This window comes from Hyperoodon ampullatus (assembly GCF_949752795.1).
Source record: "Hyperoodon ampullatus genome assembly, chromosome: 5".
NCBI classification, from domain to species: Eukaryota; Metazoa; Chordata; class Mammalia; order Artiodactyla; family Ziphiidae; genus Hyperoodon; species Hyperoodon ampullatus.
The window spans coordinates 33,442,375-33,464,184 of NC_136918.1; the positions used below are offsets into that span (position 1 = coordinate 33,442,375).

At 45.9% G+C, this 21,810-nt stretch overlaps 1 protein-coding gene across 1 annotated transcript in view; it reads right to left on the reverse strand.

Moving 5' to 3' along the window:
• Window positions 1-4,016: 4,016 nt before the first annotated feature.
• Window positions 4,017-21,810, reverse strand: part of HEG1 (heart development protein with EGF like domains 1) — a gene marked incomplete at both ends in the record, with an annotated part of 75,595 nt that continues 57,801 nt past the window's right edge. Inside the window, 5 exons of the mRNA XM_079704158.1 lie at window positions 4,017-4,166; window positions 6,785-6,959; window positions 10,777-10,864; window positions 20,979-21,016; window positions 21,149-21,191. Of these exons, the coding sequence (XP_079560284.1) occupies window positions 4,017-4,166; window positions 6,785-6,959; window positions 10,777-10,864; window positions 20,979-21,016; window positions 21,149-21,191 (494 nt within the window). The remainder of the gene's footprint in view (window positions 4,167-6,784; window positions 6,960-10,776; window positions 10,865-20,978; window positions 21,017-21,148; window positions 21,192-21,810) is intronic.

Consider the following 21,810-nt stretch of genomic DNA (forward strand, 5'->3'; position numbering starts at 1 on the left):
CTTTCTTCCTCTCTCCAAAGAAGTGCTCTAGTTTTGAAATCAGTGTATCTTAGAACCATGGGTCAAAACCCTAGTTTGGGGTGTGTTAGGCTAAACTAAGCCAGAAGCAGCTGGCCTGAACATTCTTGCTTCTGCAGGCAGCATTCATGGAGTTACAGACACCCACCTGGGTGCACCACCAGTGGGCAAGATGGCTTAATGGAGGCCCCAAGAAGCCACATGTGAGGAGTGACCCTGACGTGTCTGCTCTGGGAACTTTCACATCTGAACGAATATCACCCTTCAACGACATTTTCATGGGCAGCCATCCAGCCTCATCTTGCAAAGATGTTGCCCTCCCATTTGGGCTAACATTAAGAACGACCTCTTTAAGAACTTAACGGTTACATCTTAGTTTTTGACCTCAAATGCTATCAGCCAGCTTGATTACACTATTCACTCAGCAATTTTGGCTCTAAATGACTTAGCTGCTTCTGAAAACAAACTTTTGTCAAAGGAAGAAGATTGGTCAGCATTTAAGACATTTCAACTGAATATGTGCCAGACTCGGATCATGTTCACAAAAACATATGCTTCCAGTATGTGGGAAACGTGGCCTCACCACGGGAGCCGGGCAAGGCAGCCCTCAGAGAGACGTCTAAGTCTGGCCATGTCTGTCAAACACCCAGGTCATCACCATACACCTCCTTCAACCAAAGCCACGTACCAATATGCTTCTTGCTAACAAGCACGAGCCAGCCACTGTTATCTTGATGACGACCACAAGCATCCAAGAAATACATGTAACAACAGACCTGGAAGGACTGTTTCAACATTTTGTTTTTGTACTTCATGGCATTAGTTTAGTTACTGTTTAATAATATGAAAGTTCTTAAAATAAACAATTTTTATTTTAAGCCCACTCTCTCCAGCTCTCTTTGACACTGGATGGTGAGGCATCTGCCAGGGAGGTGAGGCAAGAGGTATAGCGAGAACAACAAGCCAGGCAGAAGGGTTTGAGTCCTGGCCCTCCAAGGCAAGGTGCCTATCCCCTCTGAAGGGTCCCGTGTCCGAGAAATGGGCTCTCTCACACCCACCTCACAAGGGTGTGGTGAGGCCACGTACCCTGCACAGAGCCTGGGTGTGGTGGGAACACATGAGATGTCTGTGTGGACTGTTTAGGTTTTCTAAATTGTCTCTAGTGCCCTGGGCTGGCTCATGGGGCAAGAGGAAAAGACACCAGAAATAAGACCCTCTGGAGCTTCGACAAAACCTGCAGATGCTGGGAGGCCCCGGCGAGCACCTCCCTGCCTTGTGAGTCACCGTGCTCCGGCCTGCTGCGGGACATGGGGTTCCACGCGGCCTCACTCTTCCCTATAGACGTCTGAGTGTCTCATGGGCAGCTTCCTCCAGCGCCCCCAGCTGTGGGGCTCCCACACAGGACCCAGGCATTTCTGTGCACAGGGCTCTCATACTCCAGGTACAGGGGCTGACACAGCACCTGTGCCGGAGGGGAGGGCTTCTGCTCACCAGCGGTGCATCCAGCCTGTCCCCCATCCCAGGGGCTGCTGCCCCACCGGCTGTGTCTTGGCTCAGGGAGAACCCTCTAGAGGTATTTAACCCCAAGCAGGAACAAAGCCAGCTTCTCCTTTCCTTACCCAGGCGAGCAGCCAGCACTGGCACTGCCACCGGCCCCCAACCCTGCAAGCCTCTAGAAACTGCAGATACGATGTGAACTCAACCTTGCAGGGGGCCTCCCTTTTTCACAGTAAAAGGAAAAACAGCACTCTTAATCCGCTTCACATGCACAAAAGCCACTCCCAGGAAAGCATTCTTGGAACTCACAGCACACCCCTTTCTGGATGTTGAGATTCTGCTCCAGGACGCTTTGGGGACAGAATGCTTCTGGCCCTGGCACAGGCGATGATCTGTCAGCTGTGAGGTCAGCTGGAGGCGGCAGGCGTGTATGCCTGGGGACAGCCCCCATTGTGGCTCCGGGTCCGGGGGCAAGCGAGGCTCTGCGGCCAAAGCCCGGAAGCAGCCGCCTCCCTCCGGCCCCAGCCTGCTGGCTCAGGTGTGCTGAGTGCAGGAGATTGAGCTCTCCAGTTAGATGGGAGACCACGAGGCACAGACGGCCGTTCGCTTGCACGGAGAGAGGCCAGACCCGAGATTTCTAAAAGGGAATGCTCTGAAATGTTAAGTTGGCACCCACTAACAAAACAGAATTCTTTTTGTATCTATCTCATGAGATGAATGCAATTTAAACTACTAAGTGGTATCACAGCTGACTAGTACTCCTGCTGCAGCAGGGAAATGGTGACTCGTGGAGACCACGGGACTCAGGAGTTTGCACTTAAAACTGCTTGGACGAGAATTACATAAGACTAATGATTAGATTCATTCTGAAGAGCTTAGAGAACCTTGAAGAAACAACCATGACCGGGACAGAACCGTCTCCAAAGGCTGCACCATTTCCAGAAGTGTGGGTGCCACTGAGCTCCGAGCTTCAGGGTGGGAACAATTCTGTTACCTCTGTGTTCTCTTCACTTCATCCTGAACCAGGATGTTCAAAAGCAGGTGAGAATGATCACAGTTCCACAAGCAGCAGTTAAAGGCACAGCACTGGATATGCCCCCTTGCAGGACCCACGTTTCAGCCACCTGTAAGTAAGACGTGTGGAATTTCCTTCCCCAAGGCAAACGCTCAACTCCCTAACTGGCCAGAAGTCTTTAGTTCTCCAATGCTGACTTGAATTATACCCATGTTTCTGGAGGGAACTCCGTAGTAGTACAAAGAGTTACAAATTACTGTTTGAGAGAAAATAAGTTATTTCTTCAATGAATAAATAGCTTTGAGTGGTTGGCTGAACCACTCAACCGACACTGAGTTTGCGGACGAGATCGGGGCTACTAGCAAAGATGCCGCACTGGTGGGGAAGCAGGCTCACGTGTGGCTCCAGCCCAGCTCCCTATTCTTCCTCAGGAACCGCACGCCCGGCTTCCCAAAGCACTGGTGTTTCAGAAAATCGAATACGCCTATTCAGCCCGTTTCCCTAACCATGTTCAGCTGCAGCAACAACAAAAGCTGCTTCTCCGTTAGTGGTGAAGTACCAGCTCAGACCCAACCTGCATTGAGCTCTCCACTTCTACTCCACATGTAGCAGCCTCGGCCTCAAGGATGGAGGTCAGAGCCCATGCACCATGCAGTGCCCTCAGGGATGGCACCCTTCCACCAGGGCCTTCATCCAGTGCTTGCTGGGCCTCACTACGGGGCAGCTGGATGCCTCTAACTAGAACCAAATGGAAGTTGTTTTGCCCTGATCCAGATGTAACTGCAAAGGGAAAAAAAATAATCCTAGATAAATGTGTCACCTTGACTAAAGAAAACAAACTGGAATTGTGTGCTGTGCCTCACAAATTTCAGTTCCTCATTTTGGGGGTTTGTTTGGAGAACGTAGCACGAGACGACTTAGGAGGGTGTGTTAACCTCCAGCATCTCCAAACACTAGTGGTATGTCCATCGGCATCTGTTGTTCAGCACGTAGCTACTGGGCAGGAAAACAACAAAAGAGCCAGTATTTTGCTGTAAATGAATCACCAAATTGAGGCCTATGGAAGTGCCCGAGTAGAAGAGGCCTTCTTTCTGGAGCAGTCTTGAGAAACATCCAAAAGGAGACCTCCCTCCCTACTTTTGCATTTACTAAAGTGCAAACTAAGGAAAACCTGGGTCCTTGCACTGATGCCTGATGATCAGCCCTAATTAACAGTCACCCCGAAGCCACGGCCAAGCTGCAGTCATGCGGGGACTCTACCGTACTGGCCCGTGTTCACATTCACAGTAGCAATGAAGGTGCCAGATGAGCAGCCTGCAGCTCCACGTCCACGGGCTCCAGCTGTCCCCTTCCACTGTGGTCACACCCCCCATGCCCATCCCCTCTCCACTGGCCGCTCAGGTGTGGCTGCACAAGTTCCGGGAGCGGCTGGCGGGAGGTGCTCCGCTGGTGCAGTCACAGCAACAGGCCCCTCTCTCTGCTGTACTTAGAAGTAGTCTCTTCTCCTGCTCTCATCGCTGATGAAAGATGGGTTATACTGTCCGGGGAAAATGCAAGAATGCCGTGATCCTGGCAATCCAGTGTAGGCCGGGTAGAGTCCATTTCGTTCAAGTTCAGGATTCCTTACACTTGTAGGCTGGTGGCCAAAGAGAAAAGAAGAAAAGTCAGTTTATTATTCTTGGGTTTAAATTTAATAGTTAAGAAAAAAGAAACAATGAATGCTATATTTTGACAAATTTAAGATGGAGGCAGCTATACATAGCAGAGCAAGGTCTGACCTAAAAGTCAGGACCTCCCAGGTCGTCTCTCTATGGAACCTGGGATCCCTCTGCCCATATTTTAAAAGTGGGTTTTTAGAAACGTTACGTAATCAAGAGCAGCCCAGTCATTTTTATTTTATTTTATTAAATTTTATTTATTTATTTATTTTTGGCTGTGTTGGGTCTTCGTTGCCGTGCGTGGGCTTTCTCTAGTTGCGGTGAGCGGGGGCCACTCTTCGTTACGTTGCGCAGGCTTCTCGTTGCGGTGGCCTCTCTTGTTGCGGAGTACAGGCTCTAGGCGCGTGGGCTTCAGTAGTTGTGGCACGTGGACTCAGTAGTTGTGGCTTGCAGGCTCTAGAGCGCAGGCTCAGTAGTTGTGGCTTACGTGCTTGGTTGCTCCACGGCATGTGGCATCTTCCCGGACCAGGGCTCGAACCCGTGTCCCCTGCATTGGCAGGCGGATTCGTAACCACTGCGCCACCAGGGAAGTCCCAAGAGCAGCCCACTGATTTTCGACCAACGTAGGAAAAGACCTGGGTTAACTATTATCCTGATTATTATCAAGAGTAATTATTATCTGATTATCATTTTGACTTTTAAAAAAGAGTTTCTAAAAAAATAATAATAAAAAAAATAAAAAATAAAAATAAAAAAGAGTTTCTCTGCGAAGCACAATGGCTTTAAATCCTCTCTGGTATTTAGCAGAATGCTATTGTCCCTGCCAAGAATGGGGGACTGACCTTCACAAGGCCACCTGTCGGAGGTGGAGTTAGGACCCCAAAGCAGGAGGCCAGCTGATTCTCAGGTGTCTCTGACCAGATCCCAGCTTAGTGGGTTGTGACTACCTACCTAACGCAAAAGGAGCCGCTGGGGAAGGCCCTGGCTACTCTGAGGAGGCCCTCCTTCAGGGAGAAACATCGGCTTATAGAAACAAAACACTAGTTTCTGCTTATTATAATGTGGATCCCAGGAGAGCCCAGTGTACACCTGAGACCACTGTGAGGGACAGTGCGCTCCCACAGGTGACAGCCTAGGCTCTGCTTCTAAAGACTGCTCAGCCTACTGTCTGAAATGAAAATGGGGTTCGTGTAAGTTTGTGAGTGCATCTACTTAAGACAACTCTTCAGCTAATGGCCTGGGAACGCGCAGCAAAGGTGGGTCCTGTGATGCTGTAGGCCTGTCAGTTGCTCTCTCCTGGTGCTGCCTGGGGGCTGAGGAGCCCCTAGTGAAGGTTGTAAGTGTGTGGGTACCCCTGGGAGAGATACCTGCTTAGTTACGGCTGCAGTTATCAGAGGAAAAAGACTTTCCTGACAGACAGAGGGTAAAGCAAAGCTCCTATGCAGAAATATCAACGGAAACATTCAAACTAGATCTATCTTTGTACCTACACTTATCTTTCCCCTTATTTCTTTTTGTTCTTCCTCCAGGCCAGGTTCAAAATTTTCAGAGTCCATTGAAACTACAGCTTCCTTAGCAGAATGCCCCTCCCATCCAAAGTCTGAAGCGCAGGTTAATCTCCATAGCAACCAGAGTGGTTGTTCAGTCAGTTAACAGGATTGCCTAAAGCTATTAAGTCCCTTGAAACCTTAGGGCAAGGTTTCCCGTTCACTGCTATACTTCTCACAGCTCCGCAAGGCAGGAGAAGTCACTTGCCAGCTGTTTATTTTTCAGCTCAGGTATCACCTCCTGTGTTTGCTTCATGGCTGATACAGTGTAACATGAAAGAACTGAGCAGGCATGGGAATACGACATGGGTTGTTCAGTGTGGGACAGAAGCAGCAAGGGTTCAAGGTGGTCTCTCATCTTTCCAAATGATGCACTCCAGGGCTGGACATAGCAAATTATTAAAGACCTATTGAATCTTCCAAACCTCTGACAAGTGCTGGGTGAGGATGACACTGAATTGTTCTCTTTATACCTTTTCCCAATCCCTTCGTTTCAACTACCCAACCACATGATGTAAAGCATGGCAGACAAGAGATAAAAATGAAAGGGCCAAAGGCTAAATATCATTAAATTCTTTCTCTATCTTTTACCTTCCGGTCCTGTAACTTAAAAGCAAGTTCAGTGACAAGAAGGTTCTTGCTGCCACCTCATGAAGTACATACTGTGCTCTGTGGAAATACTCTTCATAGCTCAATGTTGAAGCTAATAAATCCCATGCCAATAGATAGTAAGTAAATTGAATATTAAACTATGTGAATAAGAGGCGTAGGCCACCATTCTTTTTAACCTTTAATGAGCTGGAGTGCTTTTACTACAACAAAACAGAATCTGTTGGGAGTTCTCTGGTTGCCTAGTGGTTAGGATTCCGGGCTTTCACTGCCGTGGCCCGGGTTTAATCCCAGATCAGGGAACTGAGATCCCGCAAGCCACGTGTCGAGACCAGGAAAACAAAACCAAAAAAACCCCAAAACAAACAGAAAAAACAGAATCCCTTTAATTCTCCGAGGAAATTGGAGCCGGGAGGTCACGTGGGCATGGGAATACACACCGAGTAATACACATCCGTCATCTGGAGGAGGTTTTTGGTACTTCCATTCTCATGCATTTCAATAGCTTCTCGGCCCCATTCTTGTGAGCGAGGGTTCTTGGGGTACTCAGCATATGGGGACATTTGGAAATCTCCACTTTTGAAGATGAGCTTGCTTATGTCGTTTTTATTCTTTCTGCAAGGTAAAAAAATTTTGAAAATTGAAACACGTTCTGTGAAGAAGTGCTATCTGTGAAAGCACCATCTAGTTTTTTGCAAGGAAAATTAGACCTAAAGATACCACTATACTTTTTTGTAGCTGCCCACTGAGGAATGCTATTATTGTTGTTATTATTTTTAGTATTTGCCTATAAAAATGCAATTAGGTGCAAAAAAAAGATGCAAACAATCTTCCAACCCAAAGGGTCAGGTTATCGTGGGTAGAGAGGACAAAGACAGCTGCAGTGGAGCAGATTTAGACTGTTCTGGGGGACAGAGATCGCTGCACCGTGGGGTCAGCCAGGGAAACAAGAGTCATAAATTCGTAAGATGTTGCAGCGGGAAGGGCCTTTAGGATTCTTTAGTCCAGCAGTTCCCAACCTGCTTGAGAAGCTCTGGGGATGAGGCAACTCTGGCTTTGTGAAGGATGTGACTTGTCCTGGGGTCACAGTTTGCTACTAGTAAAGCTGGGCCTCCCAACTCCCCGGCCAGTGCTGTTCCACTGCATGAAGCTACTTCACGAACCATGAAAATAGTATGTTTTGTTTGCAGAAATGCCCACCTGTGTATATACCCATACAGATTCTCATGTCAGCGGGGCAGGGAAACCCTAGGACAAGTTCCCTAGTGGTGAGAGTTCTCTGACTGGAAACTGTTGGAGGATGTGTTATTCACCTTCTGTAATGGGCGTCAGATCAGACATTTTTAGTGATATTTGTCCTGGGTAAGATAATCTGGAGTTTCCTCCCTCTACACCTCGCTTTCCTGTAAATAAATGTTCTAGGGAAGGCACCAAATCATTCAGGATCTTAAAACCAGATGTCCAGCATGGGGCTTAGGCGTTGTCCCTTCTTACAAGTTGAGAACAGACCTGCCGTTGTGGTGCTCCCTGGGGGCTGGAGCATCTTGTCTCAAACAATGACTTACTGATTTACAGCGACCTTCTCCCAGGGACCAATAGTCACAGGCTCTCTTTCCCCAAATGGCTACACTACCTGGTACAGGACACTGAGCGGACAGGAGGCTTCTGTCTCCTGGAGCACTCAAAGTCTATCTCTCTAGCTCCTAGTCTCCTACCCAGATTTTTATTTCCACTCACACAGTTTATCTCTGATGCTTTGATTGCAACGTTGTAAATGACAGGCATGGGCTGAACCATGAGGCCTGCGTCCCTGGATGGGCAGTTGGAGCAGCTTGCTCTCTGCAGCATTCCTGGAGATAGAGGATATCTTAAAATGTCCTTCAGGTCAGTTGTTGAAAAGATAACTTGCTATTTTGTAGGTCCCCTCCATCTGCTATGTCAGGATAATTCCTGCCACTTATTATCATCTAAATCCAAAGTCCGAGTTTTCCCTTATCTGAATAGACACAGAGAAGGGAACCAATTCCTTTCTTTTTCTTCCCTTTCCAATCGAAACCGAATCCCACTGCTGTCCAGAAGCCTAGAGCCAAGTTTACTACTGTCTGCTCATCCACATGCCTGCCACCTCTCCACTGCTGAATATTCCAGGCAATCCCTTTCGTCTTTGTTTGCTCCTTAATTTTCCCATTTAAAGTGTAAAAGTCGGGCTTCCCTGGTGGTGCAGCGGTTAGGAATCTGCCTGCCAATGCAGGGGACATGGGTTAGAGCCCTGGTCCTGGAAGGTCCCACATGCCACGAAGCAACTAAGCCCATGCACCACAACAACTGAACCTGTGCTCTGGAGCTCGCGAGCCACAGCTACTGAGCCCGCGTGCCGCAACTACTGAAGCCCGCGCACCCTAGAGGCCATGTTCCACAACAGAAAAGGCCACCGCAATGAGAAGCCCGCACGCCGCAACGAAGAGTGGCCCACGCTCGCCACAACTAGAGAAAAGCCTGCATGCGGCAATGAACACTCAACGCAGCCAAAAATTTTATTTAAAAAGTGTAGAAGTCAATGGCTTTTAGTATATTCAGAGTTGTGCAACCGTCAGTTGTGCAGCTTTGGAACCATTTCATCAGCCCAGAAAGAACCCCCACACGTCTTAGCCATTCCTCCCCAGTTCTCCCCTGCCCATCCAGGCATAGGCAACCGACAATCTACTTTCTGTCTCTATTTGATTTGCCTATTTTGGACATTCAAATAAATGGAACCATACATGTGTGGTCTTTCGTGACTGGCTTAATTCACATAGCATACTATTTTCAAGGTTCATGCATGTTATAGAGTGTTTCATTCCTTTTTATGGCAAATAATATTCCATTGTATGGATATATCACATTTTGTTTATCTATCCATCAGTTGATGGATATTGGGGTTATTTTCACCTTTTGGCTATTACGAACAATGCTGCTATGAATACTTGTGTACATGGTTCTGTGTGAACACCCGTTTTCATTTCTCTTGGTATATGAGTGGAAATGCTGGGTCAGATGGCAATTCTGCTTAACGTGCTGAGGAACTGCCAGACTTTTTCGAAGTGACTACACCATTTTATGTTTCCACCAGCAGTGTCTGAGCGTTCCACTTTTCCCACATTCTCATCAACACTTGTTATTTTCTGGTTTTTGTTGGTTTGTCTTAGTAGCCATCTTAGTGGGTGTGAAGTGGTATCTGATATTAGTTTTGACAGCATTTCCCATTGAGCAACTTTTCATGTATTTATTGGGCATTTGTGTATCTTCTTTGGAGAAATGACTATGCAAGTTCTTTGCCCACTTTTAACTGGGTTGCCTTTGATAGGGACAGAGTAAAGGGACAAAATAGGTGATTAAATAGTTAATCCCACTAAAGGATAAGTAAAGAAAAAAGCATGGGAGACCCCTGTAAGTTAATGAACACTCAAGAAAGCAGGTTTACTTAACCACAAAACCAAGCTGGCTTGCTTAGCAACAAAACCATGCAACAGAAGCTTGAGACATGCCCCCAAACAGTCAAACAATGGTAAAATGAGACCCACATCCTGCCCAGTAAGGTCAGTAAGTTAATAATTCCTAGGACGCGCTCCTCTGCATGCACTAAAAACAAACATACAGGGAAAACATGACATTATACTAAAACCTGAGATGATTTACCATTTTTAGCATATGTTACCACCCTTCTGCTTATTTAAATAGTGCCATGACAGTCCCGGCTTCACCATGTAGGGACAAGAAAACTCCCCCGCCTGCTGTGGAGGAGCGGATGATGGAAGCGTGACGTCCACTCAACAATGGTTCTCTCCCCCTCCCCATTCTTCCTTTGATTGTAAAACTGTTGCCCACTAAGTTCTTAGTGCGGCACCTTCTTGCCCACAGGCTTGTAAACCTCACAAGCATCCTATTCTGATAAATCACTTCTTATCTATCACTTTGCTGAATTCTTTCTGCACCAAGACAGAAGAACCTACGCTCTACTAAGTCCCAAAATGCGTTCTGCGGTTTCACCTTTTTATTACTGAGTTGTAAGGATTCCTTATATATTTTAGATACAAGTCTTTTATTAGACATATGATTTGCAAATACTTTCTCCCCTTCTGTGGGTTGTCTTTTTCACTTTCTTGATAGTGTTCTTTGAAGCAGAGAAGTTTTAATTTTGATGAAGTCCAATCTATCTTTTTCTTTTGTTGCTTGTGCTTTTGTGCTTTTAGTAAAAATCCCATTTGCTGTCCTTTTCTTTCCCAGATGGTACTACCTATCATGAATTTCCCTTTTTCCTTTTTTTAAATGGTTCAGTCATTCATTACGATTTAATACTGTAAACCACCCCAGACATTCTTTAAAAGGGGTAAAAATAACCCTTGCTTAGCACAGGCAAAGAAGGAGAATTAAAATGTCGACTCTTGGCACTCACCTGCAACAGGTAACAATCAGTGCGATGCCCAGGATGAGTAGAAGCCCACCTCCCGCTGCTGCGATCACCACAGTGATAAGCTGATAGGCTAAACAGGTTTAAAAAGGAAAAAAGTGGATTGGTAAGAGGTAATGAATGAATAAAGGAATACCAAAAAATGGTCCCCTTCCCCGCCCTACGGCTACCCCATGCCTCAGCTGGTGACCACTTTTCATTTTCTGGGCCCCCAGCAAAGGCTGCTTGGGACTAGCTCTGCATTGTCTCAGTTGACGGGGAGCAGAATGTGCCATCCCCCAATATGCCTCTTTGGTATATTTATTATTTTGAGCTGATATTTTTGAGAAACTGCAGACACAGGAGAAACTCTGAAAACTGAGTATTAATTACCCATTTGTAAGAGAAATTTACATTAGAAAGAGGCTTGTACCAGGAAGAGAGCTAATACCACAGATAACTTTTTCACCTGAGAGACCTATCTGCTTGGCATGCAACCTTTGTGTCCCAAACATTTCCTCTTCTCACTTTCCTGTAAATTGCATTTTCCCCTCTGAAGCCCTAGACCCCTGGCCCTTTCCTCAGCTCAGGAGGGTATATGAGCCTCAATCATCTGGCTGCCTTTTGAGTCTCATATCTTTGTGGGGCTCCCGTGTGTATGCGCATAATTAAAATGGTTTTTTCTCCTGTTACTCCGGCTTTTAATGGGACTGTGGGGGGGTGTCAGCCAAGAATCTAGAAGGGTAGAGGGAAAATGATTATCCCTCCCCTATACTATTTTGAGCAGAGTTTCTCTTTCTCAGCCACTCCTAGAATGGGGGCTCCCAAATTCTACTTGCAGACCAGCCCGATGACATTGTTACCAATCCGTGATCAGAAGAGAAAAATAAAAGAGATGCATACATTTTTCAAAAGCTAAACTCTTTTGGGTTGTTTTTTCTCTAGTTTTAATACCTTCTAAAATTTGGTCCTTCTGACTTTTTTTCCTCACTTAATACAGATGCATTTTATCTTGTGTAAATTATGCCTCCAGTAAAGCTGCTTTTTAAAAAGTAATTGGAAAAAAAGAATATTTTCTTGGCTACTTCCCACCCTTGGTGGTTAATTGTTTTAAAAAATTTTTGAATTGATGTAAAATTTTTTTAATTTGGTTTTAGGTTCTTACTTGATAAAATAAAAAGAAGGCAACCCTAGGTTAGATTCCACAATTTTATAAGAAATATTACCCAGAGTCTGGGAATCACTGCATAACTCATGCTAGAAACTGGGTAGTCTCAACACATACACATTGAATTTAATTACCAGAAATTAGCAGTCATATAAGTAAGCACAGATCATATATTATAAACAATATTAAAATTTTAATTAATTGGTTTTATACCTATGTATTCTGGAAAACATTTTCAATAAAATCTATTAAATATTCAGATTGTTTTTTGCTGTGGAAATATGATTATAATTGCGCTCTCAGGTTGTAAGGTCCAGGATGAAAAAAAAAAAAAGAGCCAATGACCAGGTTTTCTATAGTAAATTAGGATGGAACCATACTCTCTAGGTATTCAGGTAAAGTCAAAGGATGATGCACAGAGCTGACAATGAGCAGACTGTGAGAGAAGAGCAAATACAAGTCATGCAGCCATTTACCTGTCCTTTCTTGAAATAAATAGCACAGAAACCTGATTACTGTGAAAAACCATCAGTATTAAGATACCCAGGAAACAAAGCCAAACCGAGGAATGAGTTCATTCTCCCCCTCACCTCCTGACACATCTACTCAAGCTTCATTTTTTAAAAAGTGAGGACAAAAGACAAATCTCTTGAATTTGTCGACTTCCCTTTATCTCCACCAACACTACTCTAAGCCACCATTGACTGCCGACCAGACAACTGTAATCACCTGCTAACTCATGCTCCTGTGCCCAGTCTTGCCCACTCACTCCAAAAACCAAATCTGACCGTGCCATTTCCCTGCGTCAAAAAACCTACAGTACCTCCCTTTGTTCCTAACCAGAGACCAAAGTCTAGTTCTTGCTTATCCCTCCACACCAAGTTCATGTCTTCTCACTTCTGGCAAAACAAGTGAGCAGTCATTTTAGAAGTGACCCTCGCAAGTTGCTGCAGCTGTGGCAGGTTCCCCTTTGAAACAAGCACCTGTGTTGTGTCTAAAAAGAGACAAAGGCAGTGTAGACCAGTGCTTTCCAAACTATCTGTGGTCAAGGACCAGTTCTTCTTGGCCTGTGCTTTTGGATATTATTTTTAAATGAAGAAAATAAAGTCTCATTTGTTCCTCGTGTCTTTCCCCCCAGGCACCAACTATCATGAATTTCCTTCTCTCCTTTTTTCAAGGCATCTACTGCAGACCAATATTTCCGTAAAATACAACAAAGCTATTTATTTTACAAAGGATCCCATGCTTGGGTGTCACAGCCATGTCAGCGTGAACGATTCTAAGTGCTTACTCTCTGTTTCTGTATCATCTTGTCGCCATCCTGTCCCAGTTCACAGTTCCCACACTTTGAGGGGTGCCGTGTTATGAGGTGGTTTGATATGATTTCAGGTCCCCTTGTTTGTGACAAGAATGAAATTGTTTTTAAGAATGAAGTTATTGGGGAATTCCCTGGCGGTCCAGTCGTTAGAACTTGGCACTTTCACTGCCGGGGCCAGGGTTCAATCCCTGGTTGGGGAGCTAAGATCCTGCAAGCCACTGGGCACGGCCAAAAAAAAAAAAAAAAAATGAATGAAGTTATTGTTTTGATATAAAAGTGAAAATGTATTTCAGGATGTCAGCATCCACATCTGTGGCTGCCGACAGCACTTACTAGTGCTGCCGGGGGCTTAGTAAGAACCTATGAAGAAGCAACATGAACGAGGGGACATTTAGACTCTAAATACTCAGAGTTTGTGGGGACTCTTGTGAGTGTTCGGTCTGGACAAGGCCATCCTTTGCTGATCTAAATAGCTCTCCGAAGACCTTGGGGCACCAGCTCCTCCCATGGTAAAGGGGACTCCTCTACCGGTAGTGGTGGAAGCCAGGCAGCGCAGTGGCCTCACAAAGATCATCTTGCCTGTCAACACGAGTGTCTTGATTCCCTAGCAACATGCTCTGGAAACAAGGATTGTGGTTTTTGCACTGACAGTTGGAAATCTGCTGAAGCGTCTCTCCTGAGAACCAACTTGTTGAAAGGTACGCCTCAATTAAGTTTGGACTTTATTCCTTTCATCTCCCCTTTCCTGGAACAACAGTGTGATAAATATGTGATTAGTTTGGACTGTTATTTCTTTGTTGACTTATTAAGAGACATCCTGTATGCTACTGCCTTGTGAGATTATAATTCCCACAGTCAACCTGTGTTAAATAAAATGTTGGCAAAGACCACCTCTTGGTTTCTGAGCATAATTTGCCCCCTTGAAACAAAACACACTGATATAGACAAGTGCTTCTCAAACTTTTCCTGCACCTCTGACTCACCCAGAGGACTTCTTAAAACTCAGATGCCTGGTCCCCACCCCCAAGAGATTTAATTCAGCAGGTCTGGGCTAGGCCAAGAAGCTGTATCTCCAGTAAGCTTCTGGGGGATGGAGACACTGCCGACTGGAAGGCCAGACCTTGGGTGGCACTGGCTTAAATTATGTAGGAGAGGAAAGAATGCTGGACTGAAATCCGAAGACCTCTGTGCACATGAGCACAGAGAAAGCGCCTGGGAGGGAACTCACAAAAATGTTCACAGACTTTAGCACTGCCTCGGGTAATAATGGACTGGTACTTTCTTCTTCATGTTTTTCTCTATTTCCCAAATTTTATTCATGTGTTTATATAAACACACAGATACACACAACCTCCTCTAAATCTAGAAATTGTATGTGTATATGTGTACATATATAATTTACTTTATACACATACATTTTTTAAAGAGTTGTTTGTTGTTCTTTGTCAGCCATGTCACTGGAAATTTGTAATAAGCTTGTGGACAATATAACCCACAGATCTTTTTTCTCATACCTATGGTCAAGTCAGCTCATGAACTACAACTGATCTTTCACACTTGAGGACTGACTTTAGATTTACTATGAGGCCACATGATGATGTACAGTGCATGGGTCTGTAAATCAACCCCTACTGTAACGTTCACTAGTCCCGCAGGTTCCCTGAATGTTTATTAAGGTGAGAACGAAGGCCATGTGTGCTGTCTTAGGTTCGTCTGTCCTATCCTTCCTACTTTGAAGAGATCCTGCAGAATGATGAAGCTGGAATTCTTCACTTTGTTTTGGACATTTGCTGACATTTCACAGTCTTTCCCAAGCAATGGCTCTATCTTTACGTTATTCTTCTTGTGGTTTGATCATAGGTTGGTGTTGCTGTCATCGCTGTTGCCACTTTTCATTAAACCAACCCATTCTGGGCCTTAGTCTTTCCCAGAGGCTATATTTGTCCTTGCTTATATGCTTATTTGGATGGAATTTACAGGACTGTCTGCTTAGTCAACCCCCTTGTGGGAACTGTCCACCCCCCGCCACATGCAGGGTACAGTGGGATGGTCATGCTTATACATGTAACACCATCCCCAGCCATAGGGGTTTGACCTGGGAGTGAGCACAAGATCCAAACTGGATCAATTAGTTCCTTCCCAGGAATCTCATTCTGGGAAAGAGACAGAACCTTCTATTTCAAAATGACTAAGCCAGCGATGCGCACTTGAAGCTCTTTGGTGAGCCTATTTTCCATTGTGAGGCAGAAAGCCTGTGCACAGACCCACAGCACAAGTAGAGACAGGGATGAAGACGGATCCATGTTAAAAGTGTGCTCTGAAAAGAAGGTGCCAACCTCCTGTTGCTGTGACTCTCCACAACTCCCTGATTCTTGTCATTCCTGATGCTGGAATTCCATGACTTACCCCAGGAGCCTTCCAATAAACCATCTTTGTTGTTCAAGCCAGCTAGGTTTATTTACTCCAGAATAACCTTAGTCAACTGTGATACTGATTTATAAGAAATAACGTATCTGTTCCCGGTCCTTGTTCCAAGCACAGCTCCTAAAACCCTGGGAATTTCCTAAGCCTGGAGAGCAAAGGTGTCTTTTGCTATGTTAATGAGGTGACTTTTGGAAAGCCCTTAGGAAACTCCTGGATGGAGGTTGGTTGCCAGGGAAACCAAACTCGTGATTAGCTGGTTAGAACTGTCGGTCCCACCCCCCCCAACCTCCTGGGAGGGGAGAGGGGCTGGAGACTGACTTCAGTCACCAACCGCCAATGATTTAATCAACCTTGACTGTGTCATGAAGCTGCCATGAAAAGCCAGAAGGACGGGGTTCAGAGAGCTCCAGGTTGGTGAGCGCTTGGGATATGAGGGGAGAGTGCCACGCTGGGAGAGGGCATGGACATTCCGGGCCCTTCCCCCAACCTGGCCCTGAGTATCTCTTCCATCCGGATGTTCCTGAGTTCTATCCTTTCATAATAAACTGGTAATCTACTAAAATGTTTCCCGAGTTCTGCGAGCCAGTACCGCAAATTAATGGAATGCAGGGAGGGGGGTCACTGGAACCTCCATCTACAGCCGGTTGCTCAGGAGCACAGGTGACAACCTGGACGTGGGATTGGTGTCCGCTGGGAGACTGGGGTGGGGAAGCCTTGTGGACCGAGCCCTTAAGCTGTGGGATCTACCTGGAGATAGTGTCAGAATTGAGATAACTGGCTTTGTGATGTGGAAAAACACACATCGGAATTGGTGTCAGAATCGTACCAACCCATAGGCCTTCCTTTAAAACCCTTGAACTCATTACAGACCTTTCTAGGTGGCCACATTCATTTTATTTTAAAATTCATGTAATTCCCTCCCTTTCCCCCTCACTGTGCTCATTAGTGATGTGTGGTTAGAATTCTGCCTTTTATAAGTCTTTCCACTCCTCTTGCATCATCTTTCCTTTAGAACCCTGTCCACAGCGTTCTTTTTTTTTTTCCTCTGTACCTCTTGACATTTGCCTTTCGCACATCTACAGGCTGTAGTGTGGCCGTAACACTCAAGAGTAGGTACAGGGCAGCATTTCCCTCTCCCAAGGCTGCTTCCTTTCAGTTCGACACAAAGTGAGTTGTTTGCTTTTAGCTGCGTGAGACTTCCAGCTGCCATCTGGATAATTAATGGTCTCTTCATCCTCCTAAGCAGTTTGTTATGAGTGACTCTCGCCAACACACAGCATTTCCACTGGTTTGAGTCCTAAGCCCAATGTAACAACAAGGTGGAGACCATTAAAGGACACTTTCTACACCTGCCACCAGACTGTGGGGTGGGAAGACATGGCAGGAGGATCTTTAAGGTGAATGTCTGGTTTCACTGGAAGAGGATAAAGAGGCCCAGACACGGGGAAACAGACTCCACATCCCCGCTGGCTGTGTGAGTCTCCACTGGAGAGACGCAGGACATCCGAATGGAAAGGATGACCTACAGAAGGACGTGGTGCGGATAAGAAGGAGGGATGGATAAAAATGTCTGCAGCCAGACAAAGGTAATCTAGGAAAATGATGTGTGTTCTATCATCACAAAGTGACAATAACCACCAACAGAAGAATGGCTTAGAGGATGGGACTGTAAAGAAAGATTTAAAATGGATGATAAGAGGGGAGTGGTTAAGTAAATTATGATATATGCAGAGAGTAGAATTCCACAGAACTATCAAAAGTGGCTTTATAAAATTATGTAAATGAAAACACTGCACAGTTGACTAGGTTTAAAGGCAGGTTACAAAACAGTTTATTCTGTGAGACCCAATTTCTGTTAGAAAGACACACACATACATACCTCTGGTATACTGCTTCCTAAACTTTGATATGTATACAAATCTGCATATTAACCAAATCTAGGGGTCTGGTTAAAATTCAGATTCTGATTCAGTAGGTCTGGAGTGGAGAGGCCTGAAATGCTGCATCTCTAACAAGGCCCTAGGTGCTGTGGCTTCTGCTGGTCCTATTGACCAGCATTAGTAGCAAGGATATACACCAGGGTATTAAGAGTGATGTGTTTAATGGGTGATAAGGCTTTATTTTAGTTTTCTTCTTCCCTTGTATCTATTTTTCTAATTAATTTGGGTTGAAGAAGGCAAATTAATGGGCATGTGTTGTTTTTACGTTATGAAAAGACAAAATTCACTTACTTTAAAAAGAGAAAAAAGGTGAAGCAAACCACAAGGTCATGAGAGATATAATAAAACTGTGGGAAGGAGCCTCTATAAAATTCAAGCGAAGGAGGAAACACACACACCTAAAAAAGGCTGGAGGGGCAAGAGGAAGTGAGGGACATTGTGACAACAAGTGTGTAAGAATTCCGGGGCCACTGGATGAGTGGTATCAGAGGACAGGATTGTTGGAATCTGCGGCAAAAAGAGGCATATTTTACACGGAAAGAAAATTAAAACGAGCAGTGATAAGACAGGTGCAGCCCTGCACTGCCTGGTGTGGGCAGCCTTGCCAGGTGCACAGAGGGGTCCAGCTGGGCCCGCACCGCCTCAGGGACTCAGGGACTTGAGAGGAGAGCTTGTCCTGCCGGCTCCAGTTTGAAGGATATTCTCTATGAGGAGCGGCAGGTGAAATCTGGGCACCACTAGAAAGCTAGCAGGGACTTTTAGAAAGGCAGGTCAGAGGTTATGCCTGCAGTCAGAATGTATTAGAGTTGGGTGACTTCCAGGAATGTAGGCATGAGGGAATCGCAGGGCCACGTGCGTGGCTGGACAGAGCTGGGCTCCCTGTCTCACGGGGCTTGGGCAGCAGAGTGTGTGTCCCCAGAAGCCTGCAGAGAGCAGTGTTTCTTTTCTATAAAAGATCCAGCCTGAGCCAGACCTCCAAGAAGGCACTTACTGTCTTTGGTGGTGACAGCAGAAGGGACAGGGGTGGGTGGTGAGAGCTCTGCTATTTGGCACAAAACACTGAGTAACAAGCCACAGAATTCACACGGTGTTATCACCATAGGCCGGATGAAACTCAGGTGCTCCGGATTCCTTAACCCACACCAGGGCTGATCTGAGACCGCAGAGAAAGGGGCCGTTGGCAGGTGCTACTTATTATCAGTGACTATTAATTGCTTTGCAACACTGACATTAAGACTGATATCAAAGTCATAAAGTGGTATTCACACCCTCAGAGTTAACCAGAGTCACCCACAAAAGGTGGCCGGGAGCTAGCCCTCCAGGCTGGAGTCTGCCCTCTGCTGGACGTCATCGTGATGACTCGGATAAAAGGGAGCAAAAAGAAGTCTCAGGAACAGAGAGAAATTCTGCTACTTCCAAGACCCCGACCCCCATAACGCGGCGACACAGGAACTCACAGAACAGTCAGTGGATGTCGTGGTATATCCTCTCCACATATACAGGAGTTAATGATCTCTGAAAAGCAAATCACTCACTGCCACTTAGAACAACGCCCTGCAGCTCACTCCCCTTTCCTTCAACCCTTTCTAGGGCTTTTCCCTGTATCCATTTTCACTCTTCCATTTCCTGAGAAATATGAAGCATTTTCTAGTAAAACCTATTTAGGGAGCTGTTTGACTACAAGCAGGTTAGAAGTACCGGCTCATCCTATGAGAGGCCTGTCAGGGCCAAGGGGCCCCGGGAGGACTGGCAGGTAGGCTCTCTCACCCCCTGCTCCCTACCCCGAGATGGTCACATCTCCACGTGCATCACCTTGTCTCACTCATGCTCTTACAAAACCAAGTACACCTGTGATATTGTGCCATAATAAGAAATATCTAGGGCTTCCGTGGTGGCGCAGTGGTTAAGAATCCGCCTGCCAATGCAGGGGACACGGGTTCGAGCCCTGGTCCGAGAAGATTCCACATGCCGCGGAGCAACTAAGCCCGTGCACCAAAACTACTGCGCTCTAGAGCCCGTGAGCCACAACTACTGAGCCCACGTGCCACAACTACTGAAGCCCGCTCCTAGAGCCTGTGCTCCGCAACGAGAGAAGCCACCGCGATGAGAAGCCCGTGCACCGCAACGAAGAGTAGCCCCCGCTCGCCGCAACTAGAGAAAGCCCGCGCACAGCAATGAAGACCCAACGCAGCCAAATAAATAAATTAATTTAAACAAATAAATAAAATCAATAATTAAAAAAAAGGAAATATCTATCTAGTCTTCACCCCCCCGCCCCATTTCTGGCATAAGAGCTTTTAAAACACTTGGAATTTCTGACTGATGGGGTGAGAGGAGCACCTCTTGTTAAATAAGGTCATGTCTACTTGTGGTCTAGTAAACTTAGAATACGGACTGTTGGCAGATTCTATGGAATGAGGGACAAAGCTGTCCTAAAATACTGAGTGTTACCATTCCTGCTACATCCTATATCCCAGAATTTCTTTCAATAATTTTGAGGGTGACTTTAATTTCACAGGTCTCAGTGAAAGTGATCTGGAATGAATCCCAACCGCTTCTCTCAAAGAAGTGAATTAACTGTGAAACTTGCCACGTGCACAGTTACCGCCACTCAACCCTCTTGTATCCAGGAGCACAGACGTCAGCTAGCAGCAGGGGACCCCCCAGTCTGCGTCCAGCCCTGACCCCCACCCCGACGATACTGGTCTAACCGCCCCACATTCTCCTCTGTCCTCCTCACGCCAGCCTGACTTGATTTTCTTGATCAAACTGCTTTCCTGCTCTAAGACTCTTGCTAGTGCCACAGTGGCTACTGATTAAAACCTAAACTCTCAGACTCCAACGAAAGTCCCAACAGTTTGGTCCCCACATACTCTGCCAACCTAATCCCCCATTCTCCGCCTTCCTCTCTTTCTGTCCTCAGCCACACGCACTTACACACTGTCCCTGAAAACCACAGGCCCAAGCTGCCTCAAGACCTTTGTTTAGGTTGTGCCCTCTCCCTGGATTCCTTCTCCCTCCATACCTGCCAGTCAAAGTCTTCCCAAACCTCCAATTCCATCCCCTCCAAGAAACTACCCAGGAGGCTCTTCTGTTCTCCTTGGGTGTGGTCCCTCCCTCTCTGCCTCAAACCTCATGTCTAATGTACTGATTAACACTCCACAATCAGGCTATTTAGGAAAGTGTTTATCTCCCCTACAAACCTCCAGCCCCTGGACAGCGCTCTGCTTTCCTCCCAGCACAGGAGCTGGGAAGACAGCAGATGTGAACTGAGGACAAGAGGAGGGGACAGACATCCTGCGTGCCAACAGCCGTGCCAGCCCTGCCCACGCAGAACTCGGGACTTCTGCATACTTACGGTTTCCACAGTTGAGACCGCCAAGGCCGAATGGGCAACTGCAAGTCAACAAAGAAAAAGAATAAGAATTAGTCTCAAATATCAAAAGAAATAACTGAGGCAATTTACCTAAGTAACTTCTAAATAAGGTTTGGGACAAATTCATCAGAATAAATAAACACGGAGCCTACCTCATGCAGGTTTCATTTTCAAGCCTATATCCATCTTCACAGGCTGAAAGAGAAAAGGAAAATCCAGGAACGTGTCTATATTGACTTCCCTTGGTCCAAACTGACAGTTAATAAAACCAGCCACCCTAAAGGCCACAACAATATTCTAGATCCAGCAGGCTACAAACAGCCTTAGAATTACCTAAAACCTGGCCTAAATACTGTTGCCAGCTCAACTCAATTTTATCCAAAAAATTCTTAACCTCTTAGTGATTCTCAGTTTCCCAGCTATAAAAAAGAGCATAATAATAATATCTGTTTTATAGTTTCTTGGAGGAGATTAAGTAAAATAAGGCATGCAAATGACTTAGAGCAGTACCTAGCACATAGTAACCACTGTTTGAGGCTGTAATTACTATCCAGCATATGCAATTACTTTTGGAAGTTCTCCGTGGCCCCTGTGTAACATCCTTCCGTAAACACAAAGACAAGTGCTTCACCTTCTTTAACGTAAGTCAAACCTTTAACCAGCTGTTGGTTCCATCAACCCTCTTCCATGAGGAAGGGAGAGCTGTGACACCTTCAGAGCCATGGTCCTGGTGGGTGCCTCAGTTTCCATAAGAGAACGCTCACCCTGTGGTCTGTGTAGTGGATTCTAGACATACCTAGATGAGCCCTAATCG